The sequence below is a fragment of the Agelaius phoeniceus genome, chromosome 11 (genome assembly GCF_051311805.1).
Source record: "Agelaius phoeniceus isolate bAgePho1 chromosome 11, bAgePho1.hap1, whole genome shotgun sequence".
Taxonomy (NCBI): domain Eukaryota; kingdom Metazoa; phylum Chordata; class Aves; order Passeriformes; family Icteridae; genus Agelaius; species Agelaius phoeniceus.
This window is the reverse complement of record NC_135275.1, coordinates 12,244,851-12,272,817: the sequence shown is the minus strand read 5'-3', so window position 1 is coordinate 12,272,817 and position 27,967 is coordinate 12,244,851. Positions and strand designations below refer to the sequence as shown.

At 47.3% G+C, this 27,967-nt stretch overlaps 1 protein-coding gene across 1 annotated transcript; it reads left to right on the top strand.

The window, feature by feature from the left end:
* The first annotated feature begins 9 nt into the window (after positions 1-9).
* MCM2 (minichromosome maintenance complex component 2) lies at positions 10-12,795 on the top strand. The gene is made up of 16 exons (XM_054639856.2): positions 10-101; positions 545-732; positions 1,277-1,452; positions 2,076-2,339; positions 3,394-3,613; positions 3,863-4,070; positions 4,764-4,898; positions 5,080-5,271; positions 6,374-6,467; positions 6,969-7,219; positions 7,473-7,599; positions 7,827-7,939; positions 8,060-8,302; positions 9,073-9,255; positions 10,783-10,938; positions 11,811-12,795. Exons 1-16 carry the CDS (start codon positions 96-98, stop codon positions 11,919-11,921), a joined length of 2,667 nt encoding a protein of 888 aa, XP_054495831.1. The 5' UTR covers positions 10-95; the 3' UTR covers positions 11,922-12,795.
* The last annotated feature ends 15,172 nt before the right edge of the window (positions 12,796-27,967 follow it).

Sequence of the window (27,967 nt, the reverse complement as noted above, 5' to 3'; positions counted from 1 at the left end):
GGGCCCGACTATCCATTATTTATGAGGTTTCGCGCGCTTTCGTGACCACGTGGTTTGGTTTTCGCGCGGAATCCGGGGCGCAGGAAGCGGCGGTGATGGCGGTGAGTGGCCGTGCCGGGGGAGCCGATCATTTGGGGTCCTACCTCCGTGAGTGCGGGCCCCTCGTTCTCCCCGCTGCCGGGCACTTGGCGCTGCGGGGTCCAGAGAGGATTTCGGGGTTGGGGGGGGGACCCTGGGGGCGCGCCCGGCGGTACTCCCGGAACGCCGGGGGAATTTTCCCGCGTTCCCGGCGCCGGGAGCAGAGAGCCGGGCCGGGGCGCGATCGGATCCTTCCCTCCGCTCCGGCTGCGCTGCGAGGGTGGATTTACCCCCGTATCTCCCGTCCTACCGCCCCCAGCCCCCAATATGTTTCCATTGTCATTTGCGAGGAGGGCTAAATATTATAAGTCACGGGCGATCCATATAGCCCCCTTCTGACGGGCAGAGGCTCCTGGAGGCACTAGCCCCCTCTCCCCTGCCCTCACCCTCCCTCCTGTCCCTGCAGGATTCCTCCGAATCGCAGGCAGCGGTGACCAGCCCCGTGCGGAGCTCCCGCCGCGGCGATGCCTTCACGTCCAGCCCCGGTCGGGACCTGCCCCCCTTCGAGGATGAGTCCGAAGGGCTCCTGGGGACCGAGGGGCTCCCCGAAGAGGAGGAAGAAGGGGAAGAGCTCATTGGGGAAGGGATGGAAAGGTAAGAAAATCGTTCCGGGGATTGTGTGCGGTTATGGGGTGCTGGGGATGTCGGTGCAGCCAGAGACATGGAGGGAGCTCTCAGGCCTTGTGGGATCCCTCTGCTGTGCTGGCAGCTGGGGTGACAGGGCTGAAGAGCTGCTGGACAATGGAGAAAGGTCAGAGCATGATGTCATTTGGGTCCTGGGAGAACTGAGCAAAGTGCCTGGCTGGGTAAACCAGGATCTACATGGGTGTGTGATATGCATTCAGCCCAGCTCTGTTTTTCCAGGCATGAATTTTGATGTTGTTTTACTCAGCAAGGTCTGTCAGCAAACTGAACTTTAAAACACAAAGGCTTGAATGCTGGTATTCCTAATCATGGTTTTGGAGCCCTTTGCATTCCTAACCATGGTGCTGCAGGGCATCTTCCACTGGGAAGTGCCTTCCTGCTCAACACCGTTCTGTGTGCTGCAGAACTGTCCTGACACCTGCCCAGCAGTAGCTGGAGAAGGGCTGCAGAGTTGCTTTCCTGGCCTGATTCCCTGCTCTCTGTGTGTGTGTAGGGACTACCGGCCCATCCCAGAGCTGGATGTGTACGAAGCAGAGGGCCTGGCCCTGGATGATGAAGATGTGGAGGAGCTGACTGCCAGCCAAAGGGAAGCTGCCGAGCGAGTGATGAGGCAGCGGGACCGCGAGCTGGAGCAGGGCATGGGCCGCATGAGGAGGGGGCTGCTCTACGGTAGGTGCAGTGTGCTGTACCACCCTGGGGATTGATAATAAACTCACCCTCGGGGGGAGCTGGGCTCTCTGCTCTCAGTTTCGCAGGGAGATCACTAGAGCTCCAGTGTGCCTGGGCTCTTTATGAAATCACTGACTGTGGGCTTTGCTGGATTCCCCAGTGCAGGATCCCTTTCCTTTGGGTTTTCTTGGAGCTCATTTGGTGTCCTTTTGGTCACTGCTGAAACAAATTTAGGATCCTGGGCCTCTATCAAAGGATTGGGGCTCTACCAAGCAGTGCTGTAGAGTTTGTTGGTGTTGGTGCTCCTGTACAGACTTTTGCAGGCTGAATGGAAGGGCCTTTGCTGCACTTTCGAGCTCATTCCTTGGTAAGGGCATTAATAGACTTGAATGTGTGCTGTTGCGTACAAATCTTCAAATTCACATCCTTAAAATCTTGACTATGCTGTGGAAGATGTAGGAGCAAGTCTAGAACTGGATTTAGGCTGGACCTGGGATGTCTCTTGGTTTGCATCCCAGGCTGTGACCTCTTTTCTTGCACAGCCTCTGCAATCCCACTGTGACTAATCCATAGAGGGGGAATGGGAATCCCAGATCCTGAGCAGTTTTTCCTCCTACCCCTAGACAGTGATGATGAGGATGAAGACCGTCCTGCCCGGAAGAGGCGGCTGGCGGAGCGGGCTGCCGAAGGCTTGGAGGAGGAGGATGAGGACATGATTGAGAGCATTGAGAACCTGGAGGACATGAAAGGGCACTCAGTGAGGGAGTGGGTTTCCATGGCAGCGCCCCGGCTTGAGATCTATCACCGCTTCAAGAACTTCCTGAAGACCCATGTGGATGACCATGGGCACAATGTCTTCAAGGAGAGGATCAGTGATATGTGCAAAGGTAGGGCTGAGTCACTGGAGGCTCTCTCATTCTTTATGTGGGTCACGATACTTTGTGGTGATCCAGTACAGAGGTGGGTATTTTGCTGCCTGCCCTCTTTGTTCCAGACATTGAATCAGCACTTCAAGAAAGACTGATGCTGATGGAGATAAATGAATAATGGAAACATGTCTAGTGTCTTCTTTGATTCTGGCTGACTAATTAGAAGGCCCCTGGCGTCTGCTCCTCATTAATATTCATTTCGTAGAAATGCTAGCAGAAGAATATGTGGGGCAGCAGACAGTGGTCTGCAAGTTTGTGATCTGAAAGAGACAACAATTGCTTGCTGTCTGCACCAGTTACTTTCTCACACTGGAAACTGCATTATCCAGCAAGGGGACACAAATAGACCTTGTGACTTTGGAAACTGTGTCAGTGTTGTAGCCTTGTATTCTGACTAGCCACTGCCAGAAGAAACAGTCATTAAGGCTGTCATTGATGAGTTTTAAAAGCAGAAATTGTCACATCTAGGAACAGCTCATGTAGCTGTACTTGTTGTATTTCTTCTTTATATTGAGCAGAAGCTTGAGCAGTGGAACAGGATCAATTTTGTAAAGCTAGGAAATAAAAGGCATTTGTCTCATCCATTTCCACAAACATAAGACACAGGAGGTTTTTGCCAACCATTCAGCACACATAATGTCTCTCCTATTAACTTCTGTTTCCTGGAGGTCTCTGAGAGAATTGTATATTGGGCTGAGGCTTTTGAATTTCAGGAACAGTGAGCCTGGGAAGTATCTGTGCAAAACTGGAGAGGAACAATCACAAGCTTGGTACTGATAAAGAATTTGTTAGAGAAATAAATTTAAAAGAGTTTTCCACCCATTTTCAAATTGTTAATCTCTAACAAGTTTTCCACAATTTTCAAATTGTTAATCTCTAAACTTTGGGGAAGGTTCAGAGATCTATTAACTGCAGCCTGCAAGATACAGGCTTGTATGTCCTGGTTATCCTTTGCAAACTCCTTGAGAAATGAACAGGCTGAAATTACAATTCACCCCATCTTTTTCTTAAGAGAACAGAGAGAGTCTGGTGGTGAACTATGAGGATCTGGCAGCCCAGGAGCATGTCCTTGCCTACTTTCTGCCTGAGGCCCCAGCAGAGATGCTGAAGATCTTTGATGAAGCAGCCAAGGAAGTGGTGCTGGCCATGTACCCCAAGTACGATCGCATTGCTCAGGAGATCCACGTCCGTATCTCCCACCTTCCTCTGGTGGAAGAGCTGCGGTCACTCAGGTAAGAGCAGAACTACCAGCAGTGGCTCTGGGGCTTGCTTTAGGCTTTGGGATGCTCAGGACTCACCTGAGAGCTAAACCTCTGTGTAAGTCTAACAGGATAGCTGAGCTTAGCACAGGGAGAAATCATACTAAGGATGAACTTTCAGCATCCCTGAGGTAAACTTGTGCCTTGCAGCAGGAGTATTTCTGGAGGGTGTTTTGCCTTCTGATGCCTGCAGGCATCTGGCATATCTCTGTCTTTCCTCAGGCAGCTGCACTTGAATCAGTTGATCCGGACCAGTGGAGTGGTGACAAGTTGCACAGGGGTCCTGCCTCAGCTCAGCATGGTCAAATACAACTGCAGCAAGTGCAACTTCATCCTAGGACCCTTTTTCCAGTCACAGAACCAGGAGGTGAAACCTGGTTCCTGTCCAGAGTGTCAGTCTCTTGGCCCATTTGAAATCAACATGGAAGAGGTAAGAGACTGTGTGCTTGCCTGGATGAGAGTGGCTGCTCATCCTGCTCCACTGGCTGTTCCTCACAGCCCTGCTTTGACTCCCACCCTTTGAACAGCTTGCTGTGGCTAGAATGGTCTTCTGCTATATCCAGGGGGCTGTGAAGATAGGTCTGAGCTCTTGACCTGTTCTTGACTCAGTTTATCAACCAAAAGTAATTTATTGCCACATATTATTATTGTATATTATTGCCACATATTATTATTGTAGGTGTTTGGATTGAATCTTTTGCTACAATCATCTTTGTGGTACACAGTTACTTATTCCTATTTTAGAAATGCAGACACAAGCTGTCCAGATCTCCTTCCCAGTTAGGTCAGTCTGTCCTGATCTGTCAGCTAAGGAAACCAGAGAGCAAAATCATTGATGTGGAACTTCTGACTTTCATTCTTTGCTTTGATACCTTTAACCATCACAAGTGGAGCATTCTTCTCCTAGGAAATGGTCTAGTATTTGGGTGGACAAACACAGTGGAGGCTTTCCTGTCCCCAGTATTGCCTATCACACCCTGGAATTGCTCCTCACAACCTCCATCCTCCCATGTCCATAATTTTCTAACTGAAGTCTTGGAATGGCCCTTCTCTCTGAGGTGCCTGTGAAGAGCCATGCTGGTGCCTGCTGGCCCAGCTGGGTAACTTGGCTTTGTTGCTGCAGACAGTGTATCAGAACTACCAGCGCATCAAGATCCAGGAGAGCCCAGGGAAGGTGGCTGCGGGCAGGCTGCCCCGCTCCAAGGATGCCATTCTCCTGGCTGACCTGGTGGACAGCTGCAAGCCAGGAGATGAGATTGTGAGTACATTGCTCAAGTCTTGGGAGAGCACAGGGTATTCTTAAATTCTGACAGTGATATCACAGGAGTATCTGTGGGGATGGGGGTGCTGTCCTCGGATGCATTTGAGCCTTACCTTAGAATGGAGAAGGGGCTGTTTTGTACTGTGCAGGCACTGACAGAACATTTCCTGCTTCCCAGGAGCTGACAGGGATCTACCACAACAACTATGATGGCTCCTTGAACACTGCCAATGGGTTCCCAGTGTTTGCAACTGTGATCCTGGCCAACCACATTGCCAAGAAGGACAACAAGCTGGCTGTTGGGGAGCTGACTGATGAAGATGTGAAAGTGATTGTGGGTCTGTCCAAGGATGAGCAAATTGGGGAGAAGGTGAGTCAGCCTCAGACATCCCTTCTTTTCCTGTTGATAGCTTGCCATCACCTGGCAGCTGGATCAGAAAATGGGTCAGCTGGCCAAACAGTGGTTAAAGGAACCCAGAAATCCCAGTTCTCTCTAAATGGTCTTCTGTAGCTCTCAGACAGCTGCTGGTGAGAGTCAGTTATAGGAGGGAAATAAATAAGGAACCTCCCTTGTACCTTTGGAGGTAAAATTTTCTGCTTCTTCCTTTCCTTCTACATCGCCACAGGGCTAGAAAACAGGTGAGAGACACTCAGACAGTGCTTACCTCTGATCAGTTTTTTCTCTCTGTGTCTTAAAAGCCAAGTGGCAGAAGTGTTCTGTGAGGCCAGTGACTGCATCTCCAGTCCCCTAAAGGAGATATTATTGCTCAGCTTAAGTTGTGGTAGAGATTTTAGCTTTGGGGGGTATTAGATATGCTAAGACCTGAATCCAGTACTTTAAAGAACAAGCTCCTGGATTGGTGCCTGTTCAACCTCACTTGGGTCAGATTTAATTTCTGTAATGAGGGACTTTGCTCCATTGCCTTAGCTGTGCTGTTGTTACAGTGACTGCTGTTGCAGTGGATGCAGCAGCTTCAGTTGAGCCAGGAGTTTTCTAACATGAGTAGTCTCCAGCATCAGATTATTTTCAAAATACCCTTGAGGAAGTAAGCTAGTTGTTTGTAATATTTGGCTATGAAAACAATTCATGTGTGGCACAGCCCATTCAAGTACTGTCATGTGCAGGGAGTCAGCCTCTGATCAAGGTCCCCAGCTTTACAGGAGCTGATAACAGGCACTGTGGTGTGCCTTGTGTAGAACAGCGTTGTGGAGGCAGTGGCAGCAGCTTCCAGCACCAGACTAAATAATCTGCCATGCCACAACAGCACCATTTTTGTGAAACTCCTTTAGGCAACAATGGGTGGGTCATCACCTTTGAAAAAGGCCTCACACTCTGGATAATAAAGCACTCTTTGGAGACAGCAATATCTTAAGAGTAGCTTTAGATATGGCACTTTGCTGATGTTCATGCAAGATTTTGTTCAGAATGGGAATTGGTATTCCCTGGACAACTCCTCTGGTTTCCCTTTCAGATTTTTGCCAGCATTGCCCCGTCTATTTATGGACATGAAGATATCAAGAGGGGCTTGGCTTTAGCTCTCTTTGGTGGAGAGCCCAAAAACCCAGGTGAGTATCACGTGTGTCCTTTGGTCCTGCCTCACTCAGGGAGGGTAAAGGGACTGGGGTTTGTCTGTGGCATTACAACAAGAGTGGTTAGAGTTGTCTGAGTGGCTTGGTAACAGACAGTGTGTAGCAGATCTGTGATTGAATTGGATCTTTTATCACACTGAAAACTCTGGTGTGACAGTAGAAATGCTATGACTAAAAACAGCTCCTGCTGCAAACCCAGGCAAGTTTTTATCCCTCCTCTAGGAGGTCATGTTTAATGCTCCTTCAGAGGTTTGACCTTATGGCACCCTGATTTGTTATCATCTCCTTAAAAGGATGTGTCAACAAGGTTAGAAAATCTGTTTTACAAAGATAACTGACTTTCTTTCCCCCTCAACTTTCCTGTAAACTGGTTGCCAGGCCTGCTGGTTGCCCTCTCTTCAGCTTTGTGGTGCTCAGGGCAGGGTTGCTGCCAAGCCATGCACTCTCTGCCACATGGTTTTCCTATTGCTTTTGTAGGTGGCAAACACAAAGTTCGTGGTGACATCAACGTGCTTCTGTGTGGAGACCCTGGTACTGCAAAATCACAGTTTCTTAAATATATAGAGAAGGTGTCAAGCAGAGCAATTTTCACCACTGGTCAGGGTGCTTCTGCTGTGGGCCTCACAGCCTACGTGCAGAGGCACCCAGTCAGCAAGGAGTGGACTTTGGAGGCAGGAGCCCTTGTGCTGGCTGACAGAGGTGTCTGCCTGATTGATGAATTTGACAAGGTGAGCCCAGCTTCATCTCTCTGTGAAGGATTAGCTGTGAAGTGACCAGCTGTGTCTCTGTCCTCTGAGGACACACTGTAACTCATGGTGACATCTCCCAGATGACCCAAGTACCTGCAGTTTGCTTAGGCCCTTGCTGGTCCATAGTGCAGTTTGCTGCCTTTTCAGAGCATCTGGAGCCGATTGCCCTTGGTGTGTTTGGCAGTGGGGTACAGACATAGTTTCACTCTAAATCATTCTTGCTTTCCTGTAGATGAACGATCAAGATAGGACCAGCATCCACGAAGCCATGGAACAGCAAAGCATTTCCATCTCCAAAGCAGGCATTGTCACATCCTTGCAAGCTCGCTGCACCGTTGTTGCTGCTGCCAATCCCATAGGTAAGTGCTGAGAGACTACAGGACCATCTCAGCATAACTCCACGGCCATAAGAGCTGTGGCACAGCTTCCCTTCCTCTGCCTGGTTCCTTCAAGTCTGGAGCAGAGATCAAGCAAGCAGGAAGGTCTTCAGTAACATACTGGGGGTCTGTCCTTCCTGCAGAGCTCCAGCCCTGGGGCCTGTTTGACCTGGATTAATTATTATTATTATTATTGACCTGTGACCCAGGTGGGCGATACGACCCATCGCTGACGTTCTCGGAGAATGTGGACCTGACAGAGCCCATCATCTCTCGGTTTGATATTCTCTGTGTGGTGAGGGACACAGTGGACCCAGTGCAGGTAGGGGCTGTGCCAGGAATCAGTGTGTGCAGGGCCTCAGTGCCCAGCTGCAGCTGCCCATTGAGGTTTTTCTGTCCACTGAGCGTGCTCACTGTCTGTTGGTGCTCTGCTCTCTTGCAGGATGAAATGCTTGCCCGGTTCGTTGTTGGCAGCCATGTCAAGCACCACCCAAGCAGCAAGGAGGCAGTGAATGGGGACACCAATGAGGTCATCCTTCCCAACACCTATGGGGTTGAACCCATTCCTCAAGAGATCCTGAGGAAATATATCGTCTATGCCAAAGAGAAGGTCCACCCCAAACTCAACCAGATGGACCAGGACAAGGTGGCCAGGATGTACAGTGACCTCAGGAAGGAGTCTATGGTGAGAATACTGACACAGGGAGGGAGGAACTGTATGTATCTGGACTGCAAATTAGCCTGAGACTGTTCCAGCATATGTTGACACATTCTTGCCATTCCTATCACAGAAGTCTGTGCCACTGTTCTGTGAGAGACAGGCAGATTCTGCAGTGTCTGCTGAACAGATGATTCTTCATCTAAGTGCAGAGTCTCGCCTGTTGATGATGTGTGGACTGATGGGCGGGACACATGTACAGTGCCTGCCATGGCAAAGTCCTTTTGTTGTCACCCAGTCTGGCAGGCCTGCAGGAGATGTTTGCATTCACTCAGATCCACATGCTCCTGGTACTTTACAGGGAGCCATTATCTGTAGAAATGCCCTTCTCTTTTGTCAGTGGGATGTCTCAGGCTCATTTCATGCTCACCGAGTGAAAGAAGAACTTGTTGAGGTGTGAGGGAGATTTTTTGGAGCTTGGGAAAACTATACCTGTTTTGATTGACATTTTGTTTCTTTAACTCCTAAAATTTACTGGAGGAAACTAGATTGCTAATCTTGGAAAGGCCCTAAACAGTGTCACAGAGCGACCCCACAACATCCCCTCGCACTGTGCTGAGTTCAGACGAGCAGGGAAGCTGTGCCAGGCTGTGTGGCCGTGCCAGCAGGTGGCAGAGCCTCCTTATCCTGAGTCACCCTCAGAGGTGCAGAGAGCTCCTGCAGTGTGAAAGGAGCTGGGTCCTGGCCCACAAGGCACCCCTCTTGCCCCTTCAGTAATGTGTTTCCTCCTCCCCCAGGCCACGGGCAGCATCCCCATCACGGTGCGGCACATCGAGTCCATGATCCGCATGGCCGAGGCGCACGCCCGCATGCACCTGCGCGATTACGTGGTGGAGGACGACGTCAACATGGCCATCAGGGTGATGCTGGAGAGCTTCATCGACACGCAGAAGTTCAGTGTCATGCGGAGCATGCGCAAGGTTGGTGCCGTCTTACTGCAGGGGTTCCATACTGGTGTCTCCTTATCACACAATAGTTTCACACCTTCTTGGTGTTTCTCACGGGCAGCTGCTCAGAGCACTGACTCTTTCTTCTCACAGCAGCCAACTGACTCCAGTTCCCTTCTCAACACCACCCCACTCTTTTATAGCACTCTTCTTCTCATTGGTTACAGCTGTGGCCTGTTAAAGTCAGGCCTGTTCCTAATCTTTGATAACTGGCCTAGCTGCAACTCCTTAGGGGTAAGATTACTTCCTACACTATCTTTATTTTCTTATATTCTATCCCCCTACACAAAGTGGGCACCACCTGAGCTGGGGGCTGGAGCTGCACCCAGGACCCACAGGTTCAGCTGCAGCTCCTTGCACTGCCCTGGCTGTGGGAAGAGACTTCGTGCTCTGCAGGGGTTTGTCCTGTGGAGACAGGCACTGAGCCTGTGTAAGTACTGTGGGTCTGAAGTGTCAAGGAAGTTCCCTGTCTGACCATCCAGGACCCCCTCTGGCAGTCACACTAACACCACCTGGGACCAAGGCCACTTCACAGCTACACACACCACACTCACAGTCAGACAAGGTTTCCTTACCAGCTTGACCCCAGATTTTCCTGTAGCAAAGTCTCAAGCATCTGGATACTTAAAATAATTCAATCATTGTGCAATAACAGCTCAAACTGGGTGCCTTTGAGGAGGGACCCCAAACAAGGCCCTGTTCCCTGACTGCCCCTCATTAGTGTGTGGTGAGGCAATGGCGTTGTTGGGTCTGAGAAGGAAGTGTACCTTGAGCTTCTGACTCAAAAGCACTGCCATGTCTACTCTCTTTTGTCACCTTCCCTGCTATTTTGGCACAGGACACCTGCTGCTGCTGCTGCCAGGTGATCAAGCCAAGCAGGCAGTTTGTTTCTTCATGTTTTTATTGGGCTCTCAGGGTACAGTTAACCACAGGGTAGCACTCACTGTGGGTTAGTGTGCAGCCTGCCCTGTTCTCTGAGTAGCAGGGGCTGGCTCTGAACAGCTCTTGGCTGGCTGCACGCTGGCATTTATCCACTGTTGAGTGTCTGCCCTCTGTCTGGACGACTCGTGGCCTCTCTCTTTGGCCTCAAACAGCCAGCCAAGTATGAGCGTCTGCTGGGGAGGCACAGGGCAGTCTGGGTTAAGGGAAACTGCTCTGTGCCTTGCCCAGGGCCAGCCCTCCCATGGCTGTGTCCCTGTGGGCAGCACAACCCCACTGTAGTGCTCTGCTAGCCCCCAAGAGGCACCAGCCCCCCTACAGAGAATCCAGATGGGAATAAAAGCAGTCAGCAGGGGAGTTGTGGCTGTCAGAGGGCTGCCACTGCATGTGCAGGTGGCAGCTTGGCACAGCCATAGTCACTTGAGATACACTAAGGGCACAGGTGACAGCAGTGTCACTGGGTTCCCTGCGTGCTCTGTGGCAGGAGGGGGGTGGCTGGTGCTGGGCACTGCAGTGTGTCACTGCTCTGATCCTCATGGCTCATCTCACTCTCCCTCCCAGACTTTCTCCCGCTACCTCTCATTCAAGCGGGACAACAACGAGCTGCTGCTGTTCATCTTGAAGCAGCTGATTGCAGAGCAGGTGATGTACCAGAGGAACCGCTACGGAGCCCAGCAGGACACCATCGAGGTCCCTGAGAAGGACCTGGTGGACAAGGTATGGGCTTAGAGCCAGCTGCCTCTGGGACTGCTTCATGCTCTCTCTGCAGCCTCAGAACCAGAGGCATTCTGAGGCTTCTGACTTCCCTTCCTGCATTATGATACTATAAAAAAGACTGGTGTTAATCAATATAACCCAGCATCAGGATTGTCTCCTCTGCATATGCTCCTCTTGCTTGGAAGTTCTGTATTCTTCCCTCTCTGTTCTCATACACTCCCATAAAGCTTTGGGGTTGGAATGGTAAATCCTTATGCAGGTGAATGAGAACTCAAGTTCCCTGGTATCTGCATTTGAAGAAGCAAAAAGCAGAAAAATCTGTGTATGAACTTTTCCAATCCCTCCTGAGGCTAGCTTGCCTTCTTAATGCATCTTCATGCTCATCCAAAGGTTGCACTTCTGACTTGGCCTTTCTTGCAAAACTATTGACCTTGCTTGGCACTAGAGCAGTGTGGTTTAGTGCTTTTCTGCTCTTTGTATCAGATGTGCAGAGTAACTACTTCCAAAGCCACAGCTTGGTGTTGCCAGGGTGACCACTCCCAGCCAGATGTCTCCCTTGCAAAACTCTCCTCTCCTGCTGGATGAGGTTTTGGGGACTTTTGGATAGGAGTTACATTTTGTCTCTGCTGGAAGTAAAAGGACGAGCTGAGAGCAGGCAAATGCTGAGTCAGCATCCTCTCTTGGCTCAGCTCAGCACTGCCAGTGCTCCTTCCTCCTGACCTGCAGTCTGCCCTGCTACTGCAGCTCTGGTTCCTGCTGAGCAGAGCAGAGATTGCTGACTGTCAAATTTTATGCAGCCTCTGCTGTGGAAAACCACATGGTTCTTACTTTGATTAAATAAACATTTACCTCTCCCCTCTTCCTCCTCCCAGGCTCGGCAGATCAACATCCACAACCTCTCAGCCTTCTATGACAGTGAAGTGTTCAAGATGAATCGGTTCAGCCGGGATGTGAAACGAAAGCTGATTGTCCAGCAGTTCTGAGCTGGAGCAGAGCCTGCCACATGCTCCTGTGAGATGAGACCTCCATCTTCCAGCCCTCCAGGATGCTGCAGAGATCCTGAGCCAGAGGGACTAGGCTGCACATCCTCTGCTTGCTTCGTGCCTTATGGATTAAGGGAGTGCTGAGCTGCTGAAGACCTTGTGAATAGAACAGAATTAAGTAGTTAAATGCCCTGTCAAGTCTGTTTAGCAACTTTGTTCACTATTTTGCCTTGTAGCTAAGCACAGCAGGGAGAGAATTGCTGGCCCTCTACATGACATGTTTTCTGTTTGTTTGTCACTAGTTGTTATGGGCTCCTCTGCAGGAGGGACCAAGTGGGAGCATTTGGAAAGCATTATCCATCCTCCTTGGATTGCAAGCACCCTCAGGGATTCTCTGTTCCCATCTCTGGTGACTGTACAGCCTGATGGGTGATAATTGAAACTGCTTTCAACTCTCCATGAACCAGCAGCCAGCCCCTGCTCCAGGCCTTTGTGCCTGACACTTGACATTTCCCCAGGTCCCCACATGGGTTGACCTTGTGCTTGGTTTCTGCAGGGGAGGAGGGGGGACACAGAGGAAGATAAGAAATAAAACAAAACATAGCTCTTTCTGATCTTAATGATGATCTGTTTGGACACTGAAAACTCCTTCAGTACCTGCTGGGGAATCTCCAGAATCCAGAGTGGAGAGGCTTCCCTTGCCTTAGTGGATGTTATCTCTGTGTAGCTGTCAGCAGGTGTGAATTTACAGCTGAATCCATGTGCTACCTTTGACACCTAAACTGAACACCCTCTCTCACACCCATTTTTTGAGGGTGAAGTTCCCATGGTGCTGGTTTTGGGCACGGCAGTGGAGGAGGCCTAAGCTGGATGTGTTCAGGGAGGGCAGGGTGGGCTCAGTGTTCACATGCAATTTTCTTAGTCTGTGTGTTTTAAATAAATTTTTTTTTCAATACTTCTGCATTTCCTCTTTTGGTAACTCCTGCCACCAAGAGCGGAAGTAAGAGCTTAAGTGAGCAGCCTGGATGCTGTGTGAACTGCTCAGCAGTTTGTGGGGTTCGGTTTGGGTACAATCACATCTCATGTTTGCTCTTCAGGTTAGTAGGAAGGGCCAGTGCTGGCTCTCAGCTGTAGCTGAGACATCTGTGGACTGATAGCAGGACACTTGCCCTGGACCATGCTGTGAATGCTGCCATGCCCACCAAGGACCTGCCTGCAGTGGTTCCTTCCCTGTCTATGTTTGTATCCCATTGTGACTGTCCCATCACAGTATTTCCCACCTCCCTTCCTTCACACACTTGAGTCAGACAGCCTTGATTTGCCTTGGCTGCCACTTGGATTCCAATCTGGGAGAAGCAGTAACCCCTCTGCAGGACACAGCTGAGCTCTGCAGTGAATGTGCTTTTTCCTGGCTGGGGCTGTGGGACCTTGTGGCGTCTCCAGCCTGAGCTGAGGAGGATTCGTGAGCTGGCTGCTACAGTTGTGTGTGCTGGCCAAGCAGAGGTGTCCCTGGCTGGCAGCACTGCCACCGTGGGGTTTGTCACAGTGATGTGTGTGCGTGTGTGTCCTCCCAGCCTGGAGCCAGCAGTGCCTGAGCCCTGCTGGGGGCTGAGCACATGACTCTCAGCCTGAAACTGCCTCTGTGGGTTGCCTCCTCTGTCTGCCAGCTCCCTCCTGTGTATTTGTTTAACTGTTTTGGCTGTTTTTTCCCCTTCCTACTGGGTCACTGTCTACCAGGGCTTTCTGCAGGCAGTCCATAGAGACACTTGCTGGTATTCCTTCCCTGCCTGAGCAAGCCTTTGCCCCTGAACATGGGCCTGGATCAGGTCTGGGTTGGGGATGCTCAAGCTGTTCTGTGCTTGCACCTGCCTGGTGAGGTTAGGGACACAGAGACACAGCTGTTAGCACCTTACTTGAGCTGGATGTGAGGCATCATCACACTCCCAGCATCCAAAACTCCACATCCAAAACTCATCCCAAGAGACGTGCCTGCAGCCAAGGAAATCTTGGAACTGGAGCCTGCCTGAATTTTCTGGTTCTGCACACACTGCAGTGCTGTGCAACATTCACCCTTTCTTCCTCCTCTAGAATCACATTTCCAGTAATTCCAAGTGTGGTTTCCTGCTGGGTGAGGACTGTGAGAGGACTCTGCGCCAAAATCCTCTCTGCAGTTTTTGGAAGCACTGATTAATTGGATGCCTTTTGGAGAAAGGGGGAGAGGCAGTGGGACACAAACACAGAACGTAAAAGCCTTTGGGATAGGGGTGAAAAATGGTATTTTCCATTCCAGGAGAGCAGGCAGAGCTTTGGGAAGAGGCAGGGGCAATGCCCCTGGCCAGGAGGGTTTATTGCTTTTGCTGTGCACTCATTCCTTGACTTTTTCTGGCAGCTCATTCCTGGTTGGAATTCCTGAACATTCCTGGTTGGAACATCCCTGGGGGAACACCCCATGGGCAGTGTGCAAAAAGGAGTTTTTTAAGTCTTAAGGCTCATATCAAAAGACATGTGATCCAGATCTTAGGTCTCTCTGCTGAGGTCCAGGAAGAGTGAATGTATGGACTCTGACACCCTAAATAGTGAAAGATTCACTTCCCTCTGAGGGTCTTACAGCCCATTCTGTCAGCCACACTGCAGTATCTCTCTCCTGCTGCTTTTATAAACAGTAATGAGGGAATGATGCTGCTGTCTAATAATCAAATAATCATTACTCTGTACTTGGAGGGAAAAACAGCCTTTGTAACAATGAGTAATGCCATTGCAATATACAGTGTCTGAGCTAGAGATAAGCATGGCTGAGAAATAAGCTGCAGCATCAGATTCAAATTCAGCCTGCATGTTCTTCAGGACCTTTAGACCTGGAGATGAAAAGTCCTCCACCTCTGGGGACAGTGGCTGTTGATCTTGCTTCCCTCCTGCTTTCTGGATTTTGCTGCCTCCTTTCACCAAGTCCACTGAATTCACTGAGAAAACACTCAGAAAGCTGAGTAGGACTTCCTTTTGATTTGCCCATCTGGCCATCTCCTTTGCTGTCTGTGTATTTTGGGGTAAATGATGGGCAAAATGGGAGTTCAGACATGCTTAAGTACCCCTGTAAGCAGTCTTTTCCATTTGAGTTCCCATAGCATATATTGTGAGTCTGTGAGAATTAATACTAACAAGATTTTAATAGTCATTTGGTGTATGTCCTTCCAGGGTACTTTTCAGCACTTGCTTAAAATATGGGGAGCAGATACCACTGTCCCTTATTGCTTTTCACGATTTTTATCTCATGAGGTGAGATAGCCACCCATGTTCTAGGACCACCAGCTTGCTGGCTGAATAGCACAGGCATAGCTAAAGGATTTAGACTTTCTTCTTTGCAAATCTAGCGTTTGACTTCATGCCAGTCTGTTAGTTGAAAATTATCAAAATATTTTTGTGAGTTTTCTAATTTTTTGATTAATGCTGGCGGATTTTCAGGGTTCAGGGTCTCATTTTGCGTCGAGAAATCTGTCCCAAAGACCGGGGGGACTCTGGAGCTGTTTGGGAACAGTTCTTTTTTGGAATTCTTTTGTGTCGGGATCAAAAGGTTGGCATTTGCAGGGGCAAGATAATTTTCTGTCTGTCCTGTATTTATTAAAGCAGCTGTCATATTCCACACCCCCCCCCCCCTTCGTTGCACGCTTTGTGTGCACGGATGTAGCTGTGCGGACGAATCGTGATACAAAGTAGTCCCACTCGCTGCTAGGAGAGTGGAAGGGGAAAATGCGGTTGGGTGTTCGAGGAGATGCGGCCGTGATCCGGGTGCTGCTCGGGTCGGCTGCGGGATGCGGCAGCAGAGGCAGGGAAGCAGATGGCGGGGGTACAGGACGTGGCAGCGGACGGACATCAGGCATCGGTTGTGCAGGGTTGCGCGCTGCGCGGGGGGGAAATCTCTCAGTCATGTGACTGTGCTTCGGCTTCTCTCAAGGTCCGGCAGAGGGAGAGACGCGGAAGGATACATGCAAGACGCTGCAGATTCTGGCTGCTGTGGTGCCGTCTGTAGACCCGGTGGCGGCGGAAGCGGCGTGACAGGGAACAGGGATTCCGGCTGTGGCTGGACAGCGGCAGGCAGCGGCTCGGAACCGGGACCAGGCTGTACGAAAGCTGCGGAGAAAGCAGTGGGGGTGGGGTGGTGGGGCCGTGGAGAGAGAACTGCTGCGTGCGCCTGATCCTGGAAGCGGCGCTGTAGTTGGATGAGACTACAGCGGGGTGGCGCGGAGTGATATTGCTGGTGCGGCGGGTCGTAGCAATTGCGCATGCGCGGGCGGGCGCGCGGGCGGGGGGCGGGGCGGCGCGGGGGGGGTCGGCAAGACTGCGGGTACTGGAACTGTGGGGTCCGACGAGGAGCTGGGGATCGTGTCCCGTTCGAGAGTCGTGGCCAGAGAAGAGCTCGGCAGGGCAGCTGCTGCAGGCATAGCTCTTGCAGTAAGGACTTCAACCAGCGCCCTACAAACTGCGACCAGTTCCACAGCAGCCATATCCCGGCAGGCCATTAAAGAGCTCAAGCCCCACTGTGTCCTGAAAGTCTTTTACGACACTCGCGCTTTACGGCACCTTTTACGACAGTCGCGCTTTACGGCAGTTTTGCGACAGTCGCGCTTTACGGCACCTTTTACGACAGTCGCGCTTTACGGCACCTTTTACGACAGTCGCGCTTTACGGCAGTTTTGCGACAGTCGCGCTTTACGGCACCTTTTGCGACAGTCGCGCTTTACGGCACCTTTTGCGACAGTCGCGCTTTACGGCAGTTTTGCGACAGTCGCGCTTTACGGCACCTTTTACGACAGTCGCGCTTTACGGCAGTTTTGCGACAGTCGCGCTTTACGGCACCTTTTACGACAGTCGCGCTTTCCGGCACCTTTTGCGACAGTCGCGCTTTACGGCACCTTTTACGACAGTCGCGCTTTACGGCAGTTTTGCGACAGTCGCGCTTTACGGCACCTTTTGCGACAGTCGCGCTTTACGGCAGTTTTGCGACAGTCGCGCTTTACGGCACCTTTTACGACAGTCGCGCTTTACGGCAGTTTTGCGACAGTCGCGCTTTACGGCACCTTTTACGACAGTCGCGCTTTACGGCACCTTTTACGACAGTCGCGCTTTACGGCAGTTTTGCGACAGTCGCGCTTTACGGCACCTTTTACGACAGTCGCGCTTTACGGCACCTTTTGCGACAGTCGCGCTTTACGGCACCTTTTACGACAGTGATGCTTTACGGCACCTTTTACGACAGTCGCGCTTTACGGCAGTTTTACGACAGTCGCGCTTTACGGCACCTTTTACGACAGTGTTGCTTTACGGCACCTTTTGCGACAGTCGCGCTTTACGGCACCTTTTACGACAGTCGCGCTTTCCGGCACCTTTTGCGACAGTCGCGCTTTACGGCACCTTTTACGACAGTGTTGCTTTACGGCAGTTTTGCGACAGTCGCGCTTTACGGCAGTTTTGCGACAGTGTTGCTTTACGGCACCTTTTACGACAGTCGCGCTTTACGGCACCTTTTACGACAGTCGCGCTTTACGGCAGTTTTACGACAGTCGCGCTTTACGGCACCTTTTACGACAGTCGCGCTTTACGGCAGTTTTACGACAGTTTTGCTTTGCGACACTTTACGGCATTTTACAGCACTTTATGGCGCTTCACTTTACAGGACTTTATGGTTTTTAATATTTTTTGGGTTTTTTGTATTTTTAATTAATTTTTTAAAAAATTTTAAGTTATGTTTTTTTATTTAATTTTTTTTAATTCTTCTATTTTGAAATATTTTTACTTTTTTTTATTTTTTTCTGCCCAAGACCAGCGCAAGCACTTTATGGCACTTTGTATTTCTAATTAATTTTTTTTAATTTTTAACTTTTTTTTTTTAATTTTAATTATTTTTTATTTTTTGCTGCCCAAGACTAGCTCAAGCACTTTGCAGCACTTTACTTTATGGCACTTTAAGGTTTCTACTTTATTTTGGGTTTTGTGTATTTTTAATAAATTTTTAATTTTTTTTTTTTATTTTTTTTTTAATTTTTTTTTTTTTTTATTTGTTGCTCTCCAAGACTAGCTCAAGCACTTTGCAGCACTTTACTTTATGGCACTTTAAGGTTTTTACTGCATTTTGGTTTTTATGTATTTTTAATTAATTTTTTTTATTTTTAACTTTTTTTTTTTAATTTTAATTATTTTTTATTTTTTGCTGCCCAAGACCAGCTCAAGCACTTTGCAGCACTTTACTTTATGGCACTTTAAGGTTTTTACTTTATTTCGGGTTTTGTGTATTTTTAATAAATTTTTAATTTTTTTTTTTTTAATTTTTTTTTTAATTTTTTTTTTTTTTTCTATTTTTTGCTGCCCAAGACCATCTCGAGCACTTTGCAGCACTTTACTTTATGGCACTTTAAGGTTTTTACTTTATTTTGGTTTTTGTGTATTTTTAATTAATTTTTTAAAAATTTTTAATTTTTTTAAAATTTTTTTTTTAATTTTTTTTTTTTTTTATTTGTTGCTGCCCAAGACTAGCTCAAGCACTTTGCAGCACTTTACTTTACGGCACTTTAAGGTTTTTACTTTATTTTGGTTTTTATGTATTTTTAATTAATTTTTTTTTATTTTTAACTTTTTTTTTTTTTTTTTAAATTTTTTTTTATTTGTTGCTCCCCAAGACCATCGCAAGCACTTTACGGCACTTTATGACACTTTAAGGTTTTTACTGTATTTTGGTTTTTATGTATTTTTAATTAATTTTTTTTAATTTTTTTTTTTTTTTTAATTTTTTGCTGCCCAAGACTAGCTCAAGCACTTTGCAGCACTTTACTTTATGGCACTTTATGGTTTTTATTTTATTTTGGTTTTTATGTATTTTTAATTTTTTTTTTTAATTTTTAAGTTATGTTTTTCTTTAATTTTTATTTTAATATTTTTTTAAATTTAATTTGATTTTATTTTATTTGTTGCTGCCCAAGACCAGCTCAAGCACTTTACAGCACTTTACGGCACTTTAAGGTTTTTACTTTATTTTGGTTTTTATGTATTTTTAATTAATTTTTTTTTTTAATTTATTTTTTTAAATTTTTTTTTTTATTTGTTGCTCCCCAAGACCATCGCAAGCACTTTACGGCACTTTATGGCACTTTATGGTTTTTACTTTATTTTGGTTTTTATGTATTTTTAATTAATTTTTTTAATTTTTAAGTTATGTTTTTATTTAATTTTTTTTTTTAATTTTAATTATTTTTTATTTTTTGCTGCCCAAGACCAGCTCAAGCACTTTGCAGCACTTTACTTTACGGCACTTTAAGATTTTTACTTTATTTTGGTTTTTATGTATTTTTAATTAATTTTTTTTTAATTTTTTAATTTTTTTTTTAATTTTTTAATTTAGTTTTATTTTTTTTTATTTGTTGCTGCCCAAGACCAGCTCAAGCACTTTACAGCACTTTACGGCACTTTAAGGTTTTTACTTTATTTTGGTTTTTATGTATTTTTAATTAATTTTTTTTTTTTACTTTTAAAATTATTTTTTTACTTAATTTTTAAATTTTTTTTTTTTTTTTTATTTTAATTTTATTTTATTTGGTGCTGCCCAGGACCAGCTCAAGCACTTTACAGCACTTTACTTTACGGCACTTTATGGCTTTTACTTTATTTTGTTTTTTATGTATTTTTAATTAATTTTTTTTTTTTACTTTTAAAATTATTTTTTTACTTAATTTTTAAATTTTTTTTTTTTTTTAATTTTAATTTTATTTTATTTGGTGCCGCCCAGGACCAGCTCAAGCACTTTACAGCACTTTACTTTACGGCACTTTATGGCTTTTACTTTATTTTGTTTTTTATGTATTTTTAATTAATTTTTTTTTAATTTTTATATTAATTTTTTATTTAATTTTAATTTTAATTTTAATTTTTTTTTAATTTTAATTTTTTTTTATTTCTTGCTTCTCAAGACCAGCTCAAGCACTTTACGGTACTTCACTTTATGGCACTTTATGGTTTCTACTTTATTTTGGTTTTTATGTATTTTTAATTATTTTTTTTTTAATTTTTAAGTTATGTTTTTATTTAATTTTTTTTTTATTTTTCTATTTTAAAAAAAAAAATTTATTTTATTTGGTGCTCTCCAAGACCAGCTCAAGCACTTTACGGCACTTTATGGCACTTCATTGTTTTTACTGTATTTTGTTTTTTATGTCTTTTAAATTAATTTTATTTTTTAATTTTTATTTTATTTTATTTTATTTGGTGCTGCCAAATAAGTGATTGTGGTGCTGTTTGAGGGTCCCCAGGATGAGCGAAGAGCTGAGAATCTTGGCTCCTCCTTTCAGAAGGCCGATTTATTATTTTATGATATCTATTCTATTAAAAGAAAATGAGACGTTAGAACTACAATAAAGAAAGAGCAAGGAGACATCAGAAAGCTGGATAAATAAATAAATAATTTTTTATTTATTTAAAAATAAATAAAATTGTTATTTATTATTATTTATTTATTATTATTTAAAAATATTATTATTTATTATTATTATTTAATTATTATTTATTATTTATATATAATAAAAACCCATGACTGCTCACAGCCTTGATACAGGTGGACCATGATTGGTCATCAAGTAGAAACAATCCACAGGAGACCAGTCCAAGATGCCACTGTTGGTAAACCATCTCAAGAGTACACTCCACAGCCAGCAGATTGTTATTGTTTACATTTCTTTTCTGAGGCTTCTCAGGAGAAAAATCCTTGCAAAAGGATTTTCATCAAACATGTCAGTGCCAGGTGATGGCACAGGCAGCATGGGCTGGCTGAGGTCACTGTGTCATCCCTGCCAGCCCAGGTATCACAGCAAGGAGGAGAGAGCTCACCCTGTGCTCACACAGCCCTGCCAAGGGACCGGCTGCCAAAACAGAGCTGTGCCATGCATGCCAGTGTCTGCATGGCAGAGAGAGGACATGAAAAGCCACTGAGGACAGACTGCCACCTCCTCCCTGGGCTCTGCCCTGCAGGCCGGGCCATGGGCAGCCACTTTGGGAAGGCTGCATTTGCTGCCCATCAGCTGCTCTGTGTCTGACAGGAATTGAAATAGCCCAGGTTTGGGTTGGTGCTGAGCAGAGGGCAGTGAGGAGAAAGGGAGAAGGCTGTGCTGCAGGGCAGCTGGATCCAGGCAGAGCCAGTTTGGGGAGCAGCCTTGTCTAACAGCATTTCATTTTCCAGTTCTACTACGTTTCATTACATTTTGCACTTCTGCTAGAACTGCATGTCAACAGGTTTCAAATATCCTCCTAAGTCCCAGCAGCCTGCTTGAAAGTGCTGTGTCTTTATCAGACCATTGATGGTCCTTCTGAAATGTGAGTCTCACTGGCTGCATCCAAACCTTGTGCTTGAAGAGCATTCCTAATTAAAGCAGTTTGGGCCCTTTTGGGGAAGAAGGGGCTGCAAAGCATTTCCTAAAGCATTTTCTACTCCAATTTCATTGTGAGAAAATACACCTGAAGGATGATGCAGGGATTAGGATTGAGACAAATATGAGTTTGGTGGGTCAATTTTACTTTGAGAGATTGAGAAACACAGGAAGCCCAAGTGATGATCCCAGAGGGTTGAACACAAAGAGGCTTCATCCTCCCAGAAATACGGGGGCCTTAAAACCACTGTTAATTTGCTGACATATTTTTATTTTAGAAATGCCTTAGAGCTCTTTTCTTCAATCATTTTGGAATGTGAGCTGAAACAAAGCCATCCAGGCTGAACCGGAGGGATAAACTCCTGAGAAAAACACCCCGTCCCCTCTGCAGGGTGAGGAGCTGAGCCAGCATTTCGAGAAATAAATCATCACCCCCAGCTCGGAGTCTGCGGGAGGATGTGCAGTGTCCCCCTGCTCCCAAACAGCCCAGGACAGCTGTGACTCCCCCAGCACTCACTGGGCTACCCACAGAGCCTTTGCTGTGCTGCCTGTGGGGCCAGTGCCCATCCCTGCCCTTGCCACCATCCTGGATTCATGTTTCATGCCCCACACCCCCAGAGCCCAAATTTGCAGTTTGTCCCACACAAAGAGCCAGGGCAGTGAAGGAAAGGGGGTGCATCCTGCCAAACCTGCCCGCACAGACGTGACAAGCAGGCAGAAAGGGTGCAGAGCAGGAAGGGTGCAGGCAGCAGTGCTCTCAGGGGCTGCACACCTGGTTCCAGGTGTGGGGATGGCAAGACACCCCATCCTGGGGGCTGTAGCCCCAAATCCCCAGCATGGGAGATGCTCACAGGCCAGCAGGCAGCCAAGAACAGCTCAGTGTGCCCTGGATTTGGGGTTACCCATTCAGCAGCCATGGTGCTGGGCACAGCTGTGGGCCCAACCCTCATCCTGCTCCCAAGGACATGGCTCCACTGCCCTGACCTGGGGATCACCCAAAACCCCAGTGCCAGAGGCCACAGAGACTGTCCCTGGGGACAGTAGCTGCAAGTGCTTGCACACTGTGCCCAGCTCTGTGGGACCCCACCTACCTTGCTGGGGAAGGTCTGGCCTTGAGATAGGAAAACCAGAAACAATAAGGGATGAAACAAAGCTTGTCAAGCAAACTGGTGTGTTTGTGTCAATTAATGTTGGGTGCAGGAGGGGGAATAGGTTTTGTGTCATACTGGAGAAATAAAAAATACTTCCTAAACCTTTGCAACGTTGTGAAGCCTGAGAGATACACAGGAGTGGGGCAGGACTCCTGATTTTCCCAACTCTTTGCCCTGCTGTTGGACTGAGCTGTTAGGCACCATTCAGTTTTGCCGTACAGCTTTCTCCTGCCTCCTGTGCTCTGGTCCCACCTCACTTGGCACATGAAGTGAGCAGTGGCAACAAGAGAGATGTCGTTGCTGGAGTCAGTTGTTTGTCATTTTGCTCACTCTGCCTCCCGTCTCCTCAGCACAAAGGCAGTGTGCCCTCCCACCATTGTGCTGCCAGCACCCAGCAGTGCAATGAATTCCTGCAGCTGCGCCCTCACTCCTGCTGGCATCAGCTGCTCACTGGAGTGTTAATGCCAGTCTGAAGGCATGTTCCTCCTCTCACGGCCACTGAGCTTTTCAGCTTCCCTGGAGCAAGCTTTGGCTGTTGACAGCATCAGGTGTCTGGTCTGGACAGGGGTGCAGATGGGTGAAAACATGCTGCTCTGAGCAGGGGCTGCCTTGCCAGGAGCCATGTTCCTGCTGAAGGTAGGGAGGGTTTTGCTGCAGGGCTCTGGAGCTCAGCAAGCCAAGCCCCACTCGTGGATTGAGGAGTTGCTCCCCTGACAACCTTGAGTTGAGCCAAGCTTGTGCACTTGGCTTCTTGCTGCTGTGATTCAAACTGCACAGTGCCCCTGGCAGCCAGGGGCAAAGGCAAGAGTCTGGGGGAGGTGAGGTCTGTTCACAGCAGGCTGTGCCTATGCTCACATGGAGGGTAATAAAGGTGCTCCCTTTATAGGAGAGGGCTTTATGGAGACAAGTGGTGTCCCTTCTTGTGGTCATCTTCCTCTTAGGACTGTGGTTGTTGGCAAAGGCTTGAAAGAGCATCTGGATTTGAAAAGGGCATGATGGGCCAGATCCTGTTGCAGTTTAGTCTGAACATGCTGTGTGCAAACTCCTGAGAGAGCAGCAGGGCTCTCTGCATCTCATAATAAACAGTTTGACTTGAGCTGGGCACAGAACAAACACACAAACAGTGTACCTGCTGGGGCTGTATGAGCAAGTGCAGCAGGTACCAGCTAATCAATCAGCATGTGTGAGCTGGGAAAAAGGGAGAGACAAAGCTTGCAGGAAGGGCTTTCCATTCATACTAGCAGAGTTTAGCTTATGCCTTTATTGTGATCATAAAGCAACACACTACATCTGCAAGTCATGGGCTCATCCAGTGTGCCAGTGGTTGTTTCTGAGTTTGCCTGTCAAGTGGCAGATGCCCCTTGAATAGGTGAAGTCTACATTCAGTAATGTGTGGTTTTCCCCAAATTAATGACAAAACCTCTTGGAAAAATTAGCATATCCAGCATTTCTGGACCCACAGTGTTTCACTTTCTCCCATGCCAGACCTTGGCTGGAAGCTTCTCTGTCCATCTCCACTGTGTTTACTAAAGAGCTGTCTGGAAACTGGGTGACAAGAGCTTTCCCAGTGCTACAGTGCTGAGGATGCAGCAGTTGTGTTGGTTCGTGGCATCTTCCCACCCTAGTGCAGTCCAGCCAGGAGGGCTGGACATCCCAGTCCAGTTCAGCCAGGAGGGCTGGACATCCCAGTCCAGTTCAGCCAGGAGGGCTGTTTCAGGTGCTTACAGCTCTGCCCTTGTTGACCTCAACTCACCTGAATTCCAACATGTGAAGACAGTATGGGAATATGTTTGCAGCAGATGTGTGTCCACAGATACAGGTGAGTCACTGCAAACAGCTACATCTCCTACTGTGCTGCAGCAAGGATGCACTCTGAACTTCCTAGTATTTTTCCATCTCCTAAAATACTTTTCTACTTAACAAAGCAGAGCCAAAATTGGATCAGGCTTCTGCTGTATTTTGCATCTATTATGCAGTTCTTGCTGCCATCACTGATTTAATGTCTCCATTATCTGGAGCACTGGTCTGCCAAGGATTCCAGCCATCCAGCATGCCCCTTGGCCTTACTAAACATTTGTGAGCAGCCTTAAGGGGCTGCTGAGCTCTGCATTTTTACAGCAAAAGCACCTTGGAAAGTCTTGTGCTCCCTCCTGCTCATTTTGCAAGTCACTTCTTTCTAAAGGAGAGGTAAGGCTGTTGGGGGAACCCAGAGGAAGTGCCAAGTTTCTTCTCTGGGTGATCTGGTGCTCAGGGTGATCTGACAGTAACTGTCCTGTCTAAGAGGTGCTGAAGAGCTTCAGTCCCATTAAATGCCACAGAAACACATATGTAGGAGTACCAGTAGAGCCTATGAGTCAGTGACTGGCTCTCCTCAGAGGCAAGAGTTACCAGCCCTCTTCAGGTACAGGCTGATCCCTCCACTCTGAAAATATATACCCACATTCCAGCTTAGTCAGCTATTAAAATAGTTTTTCTGAAGATGACATTAGCCTTTGCAGTTTAGTAAGAAAAGTTACAAACCACCTCTGGTTTCTACCCAGTGAAAATACTTTGCTCATTAAAAGATAGGAACTCCCCCTCACCTTCTTAGGTCACTGTTCAAGGAGAGAGGTTTATATCTGGGCTCTGAGGGTACTAATAAGCCTGACCAGGCTCTCCTGGCCCTCTATCCATACTTATGGCCTGGTGCTCTTTTTAAGCTCACCTGGGGCTTATGTGAGCTTTGAGGGGGAAAATATTGGTGTGTGTCTCCCTGTGCCTGCTCAAAGTACCTATTGCTTTTGGCTGTGGTCCATAGACTGCCTTCCTGATCTTGGTCATCTTCTACTACTGTGGAACTGCCAAGTGATTCCTGGATGATGGCTGCCATCACAGACCTTGACTCTGACCTAGGGACTGACTGCTTTGGTGTTGGTCTGGCTTCATCACTGTGAGCTTCTCTGAGGATCTGGACTTCTGGTTCAATGTGGGTCTCATCTCTGAGCTGCTCATCTGTCTTGGGTACTGTTGTGGCTGTCCTGCTGGCTGCTGTGCTCGGCTCCCTGCTGTGTGCTCCTCAAACCCGGTACCGTGAGGGTTTGACAGTAAATTCTTCAGGCTCTAGTCATATCTCTAAAGCTCCTCAAACCTGGTACAATGAGGCTTTGACAGTAACTTCTTCAGGCTCTGGTTATATCTCTAAAACAGGCAGAGCTCAGACTAAACCTCCTGTGCCTTGTCATCAACCCCTTGGCTTTACTAGGCTTTATCTTGCTTGTCCTTCTGCCCCAGCTAAAAGCTTTAGAAGATCTGAGGCTTGCTGCCCTCATGACATCTTCATTTCTGCAGATTTTTCATCCCTTCCAGAAAGTAATTTGTTTACTGTCTGAGTTGATGAGCTCAACATAGAGATAAAGGGGTTCTCTAAGCTGTGCAGAGGTCCAGATTAGATGATGTGAATGGCCCCAAAGAGATGTACTCCTTTCTCCTTCCTGACTTGTGTAAATGGAGGGCTGTGACCACCCCTCTGCACACCAGCTGTGACAGAGCAGTGTGACCTGGCTGCCATTCTCCTCAAGTGAGGAGCCCTGTCCCCTGGGCTGTGAGGAAACTGGGGTGAGATTTCAGCTGGAGAGCTGTCTGCCTCCTTGCCCCATGTGACTCTGTTAAAGGTTATTCTGGCCCCTTAATCAAATTCAATAGAGCTCTGCTTTGCTCTGCCCTCCAAGAATCCGCTGAGGTTTGCTGTCAGAGTGGCTATTAATGCAGCAATCAGCTCCACTTCAGTGAAGAGAGAAACACGAACCTTGAGGGGTGGGAGGCAGCAGGGGCATGTGGAAATGGGGAAGTAAAGCACAACTTGTGCTTGTTCTGCCCTGCACTTCACACCAGGGATGGGAAGGAAGCAGGGCTGGCAGCCGCACTGTGTCCCAGGTGGGCAGTGTGCTGTCCCTTAAGGGGAACAAACTGATGCAGAGATGAAGAAAGTCCCAAACTGATAGAGAAAATCTTGCTGGGGCTCTAAACAGAGCAGAATTTCTTCTAATTACAGCCTATTCTGGAAGGCATTAGTTTCTCCAGTCACTCCTCTTGAAGTGTTTATTATAGATCTTCCCCAGCAGGATTTTGGATGAGAGCAGGACCTGTGTGTTTTGCCCAGAGAATGGCTGCGTGCCTGGGCTGTGCAGGAACAGAGCAGGTACCCGCCCCTGCTTGGTACAGTCAAAAGGTTTCATGGTGTCCCAGAATTAAAAAGGCTAAGTCAGCAAATGAGCTTATACAAAGCTTTTCAGAGGCTCTGAAGTAAATTCACATATTCTGGAAAAAGGGAGAAGTTAAATCTTTCCTTGTGCCTAAGGAAGGAGGGGCTGGATAGGGCAGGGAATTTTCCTCTTCTGGAGGGATGAGATGCCAAAAGGCTGTATAGAAGATTGTGTTAAATTGCATGGTGTGCCACAAGCCTGCTGTGTCACCCAGCCTCTGCCCCAAAGAGCAGGCAATCAAGGTAATGGAAACAGCCCATTTTTTCCTTCTGATCTAAGAATGGGCACAGATCACCTTTTGTTGCCTTGACAAGTGTCAGTGGGCAAAGAAAGAAGGGTTAAACCCTTTTCCTGGTGCTAGTGACATCTTGCATTTTGTAGCACTGCCAGTACTTAACATATGACTGTTTATTTGTTTTGCTTATTGTTTACTTTATGCTCTGCTGAGCACAGGCAATAGATCACTTTCACCTTTGCAGATGAACTCAGTTTTGCTGTATTTAGGACAATAAAACATCTCACCAGCATATTTCAAGTTAATGAGTTGCTGCTTTTTTTTTCATGTGGAGTTTCAAAATAAGTTAAATTCCCTTGAGATTAGATTTTGTGGTTAGTTTCTTTTTAATTGACAAGCTTAGTCACCAAATTCTTTCCCTTAGCTATCACCTCATTCCTCTACCTCTGTAGTATTTGTTTGCAGGCATCTTGGAACAAAATGTGACCCTTCCACTGAAATGGGAAAGCTGGCTGAATTTCCTAAGGCAAAAGCCATTACAGTAACTCACAGGGGGAGACAGCAGAAGGATTTTCAGTTTTGCCAGCCTAAAATACACACTTGCTTTCTGATTCTGCCTAACAGACGTAACTGTGAAATTGAACAATTTTGGGGAAGAACAGAAAAGCACAGATAATGGTAATACCAAGAAAAATTTCTGAACAGCTTTGAAGCAGCTATAAAAAAAGCATTTAGTGCAATTGTAAAGCCTCTTTTACCAGTGCTCTGAACATCGGATGAGAATATACACCAGGTAGGGAGGCTGGAGGGAGATCAAATGAGAAATGACAAGCCTTTGACTATAAAGCTGTCAATGCCTCAGAAGGGAGCCAAGCCAGCTGCACCTATTCCAGGGAGTGTGAAATGGAGATGCAGGGGCTGGGTGGAAGTTGGTGCTGCTGTTTAAAGAGAGCTGGTGCTGCCCTTCTCTGCCGCCTGTTTTCTGCTCCACTGGCAGCACTGACCTGGCTGATCAATG

Excerpts from the sequence above, each read along its gene's own strand:
- MCM2 (XM_054639856.2), top strand. Across the intron at positions 1,453-2,075 it reads GAGGAGGGGGCTGCTCTACG|ACAGTGATGATGAGGATGAA; the intron begins GTAGGTGCAGTG and ends TCCTACCCCTAG. Across the intron at positions 5,272-6,373 it reads ATGAGCAAATTGGGGAGAAG|ATTTTTGCCAGCATTGCCCC; the intron begins GTGAGTCAGCCT and ends TTTCCCTTTCAG.